The sequence below is a fragment of the Mesitornis unicolor genome, unplaced genomic scaffold (assembly GCF_000695765.1).
Source record: "Mesitornis unicolor isolate BGI_N332 unplaced genomic scaffold, ASM69576v1 scaffold28991, whole genome shotgun sequence".
NCBI lineage: Eukaryota > Metazoa > Chordata > Aves > Mesitornithiformes > Mesitornithidae > Mesitornis > Mesitornis unicolor.
The window spans coordinates 1-9,164 of record NW_010164886.1 but is presented as its reverse complement, the minus strand read 5'-3'; the positions used below and the strand labels follow the sequence as shown (position 1 = coordinate 9,164).

The 9,164-nt window shown below is 46.2% G+C and overlaps 1 protein-coding gene across 1 annotated transcript; it reads right to left on the bottom strand.

Moving 5' to 3' along the window:
• Positions 1-4,088: 4,088 nt before the first annotated feature.
• Positions 4,089-9,076, bottom strand: LOC104535476 (chromosome unknown open reading frame, human C2orf40). The gene is made up of 4 exons (XM_010194458.1): positions 8,980-9,076; positions 8,251-8,298; positions 6,062-6,219; positions 4,089-4,250 (listed from the first exon to the last, which is right to left on the bottom strand). Exons 1-4 carry the CDS (start codon positions 9,074-9,076, stop codon positions 4,089-4,091), a joined length of 465 nt encoding a protein of 154 aa, XP_010192760.1.
• Positions 9,077-9,164: the final 88 nt, after the last annotated feature.

Genomic DNA, 9,164 nt, shown 5'->3' with positions numbered 1-9,164 from the left:
GTAAAGATCATGTACTTTTGCTTTATTTCTGTATGTAGGCTGTTCAGAAACTTTGTAAACCACACTGCTGGTCTACAGACAGGCTGCAGTGAGGCTTGCAGACCTACTTTATTTTAAGTAGTTCCATGAATGTCTAAAGAAGCCTCATGTCTATCTTTAAGTTAGATTTTTCACTATGATGTGGGGAAATAATGATTTGACAGTCTTCCTGTGTCTAGCATGTTTGCAGCTTCTCCTAACCTATATAGACTCTGACAGGTTTAGTAGCCAGTGAGCTCACCACCCTCTGGGCATTTATGAATGTCTCTGTAATCTGTTTTTTCAAGAAACTTATAGAAAAGTAATATATTTGAAAAAACTTTCCCTTCTGTCAAATAGAGTTAGAATAGAGTTTCAAACTCAAGAGAAAGAGGCAAGGGAGGAGTGGAAAGACACAAAAACAATTGTGTAAGTTGGTTAGCCTTGGAGAGCAGGCTACAGAGGGCAAAACGGGGCTTTGATTAGTGTGATGGACTGAGCTGGTCCCCAGGCTTTTGTTAGTGTTGAGTTTAATGCTGCTTGAGGGCAAGAAGTCCTTGAAGGTTGTTAGAGGCCGAGCAGAGAAGACCTGTCCACAGGAAGAAGATGCTTTGTAAATAGCAAGGGAAGTGTGTACTCAACAGTGCTAGCCCTGACATCCATACATCCTGCCCCAAAATCAGTGGGAAGTTAGGCACCAAAAATCCATAGCTGCTCTGTTGTGAACATTTCCTTGCACTGGGATCACCAGTGGTAGGAGAAGGGAATGCCTTATTTGTGGCTCTGACTCCCTAGAGCTACCAGGAACAGAACCAATAGCCCTGCGCAAAAGCAGGGCCCCTTTTGTGGGGCAGGAGGTTCCTGAATGCTATTCCATATCAACAGGGAGGTTTTTCTGAAATAAGAATTCATATTTCTTGAAAAAAAAACCCAAACTCTGGTTCTCTCTTCCTTTTCCCAATCCCTTTCCTTCTCTCACTTACCTAATCCGTAATAGCAAACACAGCAACAGCTTTCTGTCCACCTTGTTTTGTTGCCAGCTTGGAACAAGCAACAGCTGGTTCATGCTTGCTGTTTTTTGCCTAATTTCTGGCATGCTCTTGAGCACAGAGGGGGATCCTCTGAATGCTTTGCTCCATGCCATGGCTGAAGCAGCTGGAAGGTCCAAAACATGCAGCCACAGGGAACTATGGCATGGCCTCAAGCACCACAGTCTGGGCTCTGTCCACCCTACCACAGAGAAAGGTGTTCTGAGCAAGGAAACCTACATCTTTCACCACAGAAATAGTCCTGGGCCCCCCTACCTAACGTGTTTGTGTTACAAGTAGCAACTTAAAGGGAATGCAGGCCTGAAAAAAAGAGGCTGATGATGAACTGGATCTGAAGAGAGCTCTGCCTGGACCCGAGTGTATATGAGTGTGGCTGTGGGGATAATAGAATAGAAAGGCTAGGAGGGCCTGCGCTTGTCTGCATTTTGGGGCAGAAATTATCAAAGGAAATTAACTTTGACAGGGGAGAGAGAGAATAAGAAAACCAGAAGTGAGCAAACTTATGGACTGAGATAAGAGCAGTTCAATAAGTGAAGAAAAGAAGGGAAAAAACCCAAGCGGTGCAAAGGTTGCTCAGCATCTCCCCTAAGGAAGACCCGTGCCCAGACAGTCTCTGAGCAGTGCAAGATAAAATACCCACCTCCTCCTTCCTCTTCCCAGCTTTTGCTGAGCAAGGTATGGAACACTGGTCAGTTGGGGTCAGCTGTCAGGTCTACCTGTGTCCCCTCTCAGCTTCTTGCCCACCCCTGGCCTACCTGCTGGGTGGGGATTTTGGGCAGCAGAGAAGACCTTGACGTTGCACCAGCACTGTTCAGCAACACTGAAAATGTCAGTATGTTATCAACACTGTTTCAGTCAGAAATCTAAAACACAGCACCATACCAGTTCTTATAGAGAAAGTTAACTCCATCCCAGCCAGACCCCAGCACATGGTAGGAAAGTTCAGCACGCAGCACAATGTAAGGGAGAGGATTTTTTTCTTTTTCCTCTTAGGGAACCCACAAGAGAGAGATCATAGACTTTGTTGTGAGCCTGTAAAGCACAGAAAGCTGCGGGACTGAGTCAGCCTGCAGGAATGGACACAGCTTACCATGGCTTAGGGAGGGATGGTATTTATTTACAGCTCTTTTTTTTTAAATTCTTCCTTAATCAGCAGGTCTGAATTCTCAGTTGTAAATTCTGGGAAATGATGGAAATTACCAGCATGGTTCAAAAGTTGACAGATTCGGTGCACTTTTTTGATAGGACACAAAATGGAAGTATTCTTCTAGGAATAGATGGTTTCCAACTGTGCAAGAGTGTGTGCTTGACTCAGAATAGGATTATTCCATATGGGGAATAAAGGGTCTTCTACCAAGGAAACACACCAGTTTAAACCAGTTAAACTGGCAAGGATTCTGCTACGAGCAAGCGCTCCAAAACCTAGGGGAAAGCTGAGTTTTTGGAGCACGTTAGGCTAGTGCGTATCTGCACATGCAGAGGAGAAAGGCCTAACACGTTGGTTCAATTTGGCTCCCTCGGCAATACGCTGTCTCCCTGGAAGCGTTCCTGCAGGGAGCTGGGCTGCCTCTCCTGGACACCAGTCCATCACGCAATGGAGGCTTTAAGTGGAATATTAGGAAATACACCCAGAGTTAAGAAAGTATTAAGTGAAGTGTAAAGAATGGAGTTACCATGATCCACATTTTGGAAATTTCTTGTAAGCTTTAGATGACAGCCGGTCTTCTCTGGCTGCTATGGTTTGCAGTACACGTTTCATCTCTCTTTATCCTGATTCTTCATCCCCTGAAATCATGGAGACACCTGCGCTTCCTGGTCCTCTTTGCTTGTAAAGCTCCAGCATTGCTTTCCCCCACCAAGCGCCTTCTGACAGCTGAAATCTCCCTCCTTGGCTTCAGTCTGCCTTAGGACTTTACAGTAACAAGAACCAGTAACGTGGCTGACATTGCAGTGGTAGAAAAGTTGGTTGTATTTTGGGGTTCTTAACACATTCAGCCCCACCAACTAACCCCCCCTTTAATCCTTTATACTTCATTAACAGACACTTAGTCTCTGCTGTATTTTGATGCTCGGCCTAATGTGTATAGATTCCAGTGTGAACTGAGGATAGAGGCAACTTCACGGTAGAAAATTATGTCTGGGGGCTGTGTTGGGTGCTATCTGATACTGACTTCATTTCAAACAGCTTCGTTTGTTATTTTATTCCCTGTTTCGAGCCAGGCTGCAAGCTTGCAGCTAAGGGGAAAGGACACAAAGGGGAGCATTCATCAAAGATAACCTTTGGGTTATCATGCCTGGGAGAGGTTGGGGCCACTCAGGTTAGATGCTCTGTGCCTCAGCAATTACTTCTGAAGTCGGGTTCCTGCTTTGAGCCCTTTCCCTGGAGAATTCCTTTCCTTTCACAAGGTTTGCAGAGAAGCTCTTCTCTGCATTGGATTGAGCTTTTGGGAACATCTATGTCCTTGCCCCAGCAGGAACTGTACAAGTTCAGAGGGCTACACACAGTGGGTATGGGAACAGGAGAGGAAGCAACAAGGCAGCACTTCAGTTGAGAAGAATGTTTGGTTTTTTTTTTTCCTTTTCCCCTGAGACTAATTGGATTTATTTGTTGACACAAATATAAATGAGCAGGCGCACTGGCTTATATTAGGTATTCTATATGCCAAACTAGATGATATAGTGCAATTTTGCAATTGATTGCAGGAAAGCAAATGACAAAAGCCCTTTTAAAAGGAATCTGTAGTAATACACTTGAAATGCAACTTGCTGTTACAGACTCCACTAAATAATGGCAAGCTGTTTATTTTATCAAAAAGCTTTATTTCTATAACACTTTATATATAGTGTACTACTAAGATAATTAAAAAAACCCAGTCATGTTGCTTTCTTCGAAGTCTGGCAGTTCCTTTACTCTTGCTGTTTTACATGAATAAGAGGAAAGCAGGGTCATTCTGACTGAGGGGGGACTCGGCCTCCCCCTGTGCAGCCCAGCAGGCACCAGCTGTAATAGGATAAATGGCATTAGTAATCGTCATAGTTGACACCTGCCCCATGCCTGAAGGTGTGTGGATTTCGTGGGCCAATTGGTGAATCTTCATCGTAGTGGTGTTGGTAATATCCACCGTAGTATTCGTTACGAGCACGCCCTAAGCTTGTCCAGTAGGAGATGTCATCTTCAAATTTCTGCCAAAAAAAGAAAATACTTTCTTTGCAAGCCTGAAACTTTACAATGAAGAGAGTGAAACAGAAGTGGTGCAGGAGGCCTCTTCTGTCAATTTCCGAAATTCAGATCCTTTGCATATTTGTCAGAATGAAATCTTTAGATCTAAGGAGTTCTGTGATTTGTACGATGTGATTATCGGGGTCCTGAGAGCAGCAATTGTCCTGTCCAGCCCCATTGGGACCCACACCTCTGCTCACTGAAGCATGCACCGAGCATCTCTAATATTTCTATTAATTACTTTTCAGTGGTGGACTATAAAAATATTTCAATGTTTTGTACTAAAAAATCTAAAGGTTTAGTTGTCTATTGCCCTGTTCCTTTACTCACAATGTCCCTGGTTGCAAAGTGGGTGCAACAGACTTCTGCTTTGAACCTGTGATCTTTCGTTCCCATTTTGCATGGGTAAAAACAAGCATACAGTGCAGCCTTCGAGCTATGGAAATGCTGCAAGCGGTTCAATTCTGCTCACAACAGTGGAGGAAAAACAGTGCGCAAGGATATCAAATACTTGCCAAGCCAAAAGCCTTTCCATCTGAATGACTCTTTGGAAATATTTTTGGCCGAGATTTGAAAAAAAAAAAAGTTTTGCAAAATGCACAATGGGTAAGTATGGCCCAAGTCCTCTGCTGGAACAAACAGTTATTTCATTGTTAAAACTGTGTCTTATTTCTCAAGAAAACCTACTAAGTGGATTCATTGTCTCCCACAACAGGCCTCATTTCAGTTTTTGAAATGCACACAGGAACTCAAGAGGAGAATTCATCTTATCTGCATGGTTTGTCCTTGTAACCTCTTAGTATTTGCCCCCAGCCTTCAGTTTCTGATGCATAAAACCATTTTTCTTATTTTTCCTATTGCTACTGGGGGAGGGGAGATATAGCCATGCTGTTAAAAAGTCACTTTTATCTGCATAATGTCCAGGAGCAACAAAAAATGTATCCTTCATTATTTCAGCCCAAGCAAAGGATTATTTTTCTAATTGTTCCAGCTGGGAGAATGAGTGCATTCATCTTCTAAGCAATCCACATAGCATGAAGGTCCAAAATGCACTCCAGCTTGCCTGTGCCAATGCAATCTCATTAAATGTATTCATGCAGCTGACACAAGCCAAGAGTTCAACATGTCTAATTATTTTTACCTCTTATTAACCAAAAAGTTATTCTACGTGTGGGACTGCAACTAATAAAGGCACTTTTTTTTGCCCTATTTCAGCATCTTTTTAGTAGAGATTTGTGCAGATCTGGAAACTTTTGATTCCACTCCAGTGTTTTTACAAATTAAATGTTTTTTTAAAAAATGTATCCTCCTTGTTTGAAAGGAGGATGGCTGCACACTGTCGAATGGTTTTCCTTTCACGTTTTGAGTTGAGGCACAGCTGTCAGTGGTCATGATGGTCAGGAGCTGCCCACACCACAGAGGCACACACATGCCTTAGGAATCTAACGTTAGTGCAATTTCATTGAGGAATGCCAATCACGGCCAGCTTGGTATGGATTTCTCAGCAAGTCCAAAAGCAAATTGATTAGGTTGAGGCTGCCAAATTAATTTCCTGAAATACGATTGATCGCTTTGCGTCTGGCCAGCTACTTCTCAAAGCAAACTTTGGTTGTAATTTATTAGACTTAAGTTCAGTAGGAGGCAAGAACTCCGTGCAAGATTTTAATGCCATTTTTCTCTGTTAATGAAATAACGCAGAAATCTCTAATAAATATGGAGCTTCTTTTCAGAAACAGGGCAGTTCCTCCCACCCCTTGCAAGCCCCTGCACTCACCGCCTCATCAAACCCCAGGTAGAGGAACTGCTGGTACCACTGCTGCACATCTGGCTGGCTTCTGTCCCACAGCTGCCGTCGCTGGCGTCTCAGGCTGCTCAGGAACTCCTTGGCCACTGTTTCTTTCACTGACACCTCAGGCTTCGTGGCAACAGGGGCTGAAATTAATTCCCCCAACCCCCCAAAAAAAAGGCATGCCAGGAAATTTTTAGTCAGCCTGAAGCGAACTGCTTGCAGTGAGTAAGAATGCTGTGTGTCGCTGCAGCAGCAGCAATGAACCTGGGAATTGTCAATGTAATAGGATTTCTCAGCTACCCTCATTCTCTTGGCTTTGGTAAAAGCTGTTCTGAGCTCAAAGACATAAGCTAAGGAATTTAAATAAAGAAATCCACACTGAAAGAGCAGTGTGTTGGGCTTTGAGGAGAGGAGACTGGGCTCTGCGTGCTGCCGTTACAGTAACAGGAAAGAAGATGAAAGGTGAAGTTAAAAAAAACCCTGAAGAAGCTGAAAAAGCACTGGTAACTTATTAGGGTGAAGGCAGGCACACATAAAGAAAGAGATTTCACTGTGATGAGGGAGAGACCAGAAACAAGGGTGTGGGTGGGTTGTTTTTTTTTTTTGGAGGATGCCAGGGAAGGGGAAGTCGGGTGGAGATGTGAAAACCACTGAAGCAGGAGCTGAGCAGACTCACAGGGGGAGGCAAAGGACTGCAGCGGGAAGGAGATTTGAGAGGCAAAATCAATAGATGAGGTGTCTCAGGAAGAAACAGCACAGTGCCCTGCGGTGATGAGCTCTGAACTGATCACTGGCTGTGCACTGGAGCTGGGTGTTATTACTGGGAAGCGGGACAGCTGAACAAATGTCATGTGAATGAGCCTTGCACAGGGGACACTGCCAGCGAGGGAACCAGTGCTGTGTGCTTAGCCTGTTCGCTTCAGCGCACAGCTGGAAAAGGGGAGCTAGCCTGGAATTAAGGGGCTGCCTATTCCCTCCATCATCAATTCAAGGCTTTGCGGTTCTTCCTGGTCTGCACACAAGAACCACAGAATCACAGAATGGTTTGGGTTGGAAGGGACCTTAAGGATAACCTGGTCCAACCCCCTTGCAATGAGCAGAGACATCTCAGGTTGCTCAGAGCCATGTACAAGCTGACCTTGAATGTTTCCAGCGATGGGGTTGCTGCTACCTCTCTAGGAAACCTGTTCCAGTGTTTCACCACCCTCATCATAAAAAAATCCATCCTTCTATCTAGTCTGAATCCGCCCTCAAGAAGCCTACCCTTGCTTGCTCTCTCTCACCAGGGGACCTGAACAAACAAGCTGGCCGCTGCTGGGGTGCCAGTGCACACATTTTAGGGCTGGCAAGAGCTGGTGGGTGACGCCAGGAAAAACGCAGGGAGAAGTTAGACAACCTTGCAGAAAATGGGAGGTCCCTCTGTGGGGAGGTGCAAATTCCTTGCCTCAGCCTTAGAGCTGGCTGAGAAGAGGCAACCAAAACTTCTGGGGTGTTTCAGCCGGCCCCCCATCTGCTGTAGTGCTGCTTCTCCCTAGCCAGCTCAGTTTCCATCCCCTTCCCCCAATTAGTGAGCCATTCAGTGCATCTGCCTGCTGGGCCCTCAGCCACCATCACTCCTGCAGAGTGTCCAGTCTTCCAAAAAGGAAAAACACGTGGGGCCAAGAGGACAAAAGGAACAAGTCAGGGCATTGCGAGCAAGCCTGGTTTGCACATTTTCTCCTCTGCACCTGAGCCAGCAGTCTTTCCATGCATTACAATCCCTTGGAAAAGCTTATGATTTCCCAGAATAAACCAGATAAATGCCACGTCTGCCATGCAGACACTGGAAGAGGTAGGTGTAATATACACTGAGCACAGCAAAACGCAGGCATACTGTCTGAGGCTGGGAACCTTGGTTTTCGGAGAGGGCTGTGATAAGCAGAACCTCCAGCCTTGCCAGTACCAAGCCCGAAGCAGACACGCAGGCACAGGCTTCGTATGCACAGGAAGTGTTTGGCACAGTACGCAGCAAGAGCAGCTGTGGGCGACCAGCTCTGAACCAGGTACTCGTATGCTGCTCCTCTGGCTGCCCTCCTTCAGCTGGAGATGGAGCAGCAACACATCTGCAGCCTTGACTGATAGCAACTGACTTGAAGGAAAAATAAGGAAAGACACTTTGCTGCCTCTTTACTTACCTTCTCGTTTCTGAAGCATCAGTTTCAGCTTGTTTCCCCTTGAAACATCTAAAGAAGTGAAAATAAAAAGTAAACCTTTACTGAGATGATCGTACCATAATACTGAAAGTATTTTTGTCATAGCTCCAGTCCACCAAGCAAAGCTCTGTAGTAAGTTTCTCCCAGTGCCTCCCTTTGCTCCCACTTCCATGTTGAAGTGCAACATACGCTGTAGGGAAGCTTCCGACACCCCAGCATCCTCTCCCCAACTCTTCTTGGCAAGGTAACCCTGATACCAGCCTCCTTTGCCAATTAAATTACTGTATTTTTTCATCAGAAGATCACAGCTGGTGCCAGTACAGTAACACAGCACTCAGGGCAGCATGATGACCTTGGAAAACCCTCATCACGGAGTGAGGGGCACACAACCAACCAGACTGCTTCAAAATTTTGCCTCGCAGCCCGTTCCAAAGCACATCAAAGCTGTCATCCTGCTGCAGCCCTTTCCCAGAAGTGAGCCACGGTTTCAGCCCACGGCCCGGCAGCGCAACAGGAGCCCTGGGAGCGCTCGGCTGCTCCGAAATGCTTCGCTTACTCTCAAACACGCTCTTTTTTTAAAAAAATAAAAAGCTGCTCAACTTGCACAAGTTTTGGAGAAACAGGAAAGGGTTCACCCACGCATCCCCAGGACGTGTTGGGTTGTGTATGTGTCCCCCAAACCCTGCACCCCAGCCGCGGGCGCTCACTCACCGGGGGCCGCGCAGAGCAGCGGGAGGAGGAGGAGGAGGAGGGAGAGGAAGGCGGCCCCGGGCAGAAGAACCCCGCGGGGAGACGACGGCGGCGGCATGGCGGTGACCCACCTGGGCGGGAGGAGACGGACAGGATGAGGATGGAGATGGAGGAGACGCACGGAGGGAAGGGGCGCGGCCGGCCCG

Bases quoted from the DNA above. Each gene is read 5' to 3' on its own strand.
- LOC104535476 (XM_010194458.1), bottom strand. From the start codon at position 9,076: ATGCCGCCGCCGTCGTCTCCCCGCGGGGTTCTTCTGCCCGGGGCCGCC. The intron at 8,299-8,979 runs GTGAGTGAGCGC...TCACTTCTTTAG, and splicing joins GCTGCTCTGCGCGGCCCCCG to ATGTTTCAAGGGGAAACAAG. The intron at 6,220-8,250 runs GTAAGTAAAGAG...AATTAATTTCAG, and splicing joins GATGCTTCAGAAACGAGAAG to CCCCTGTTGCCACGAAGCCT.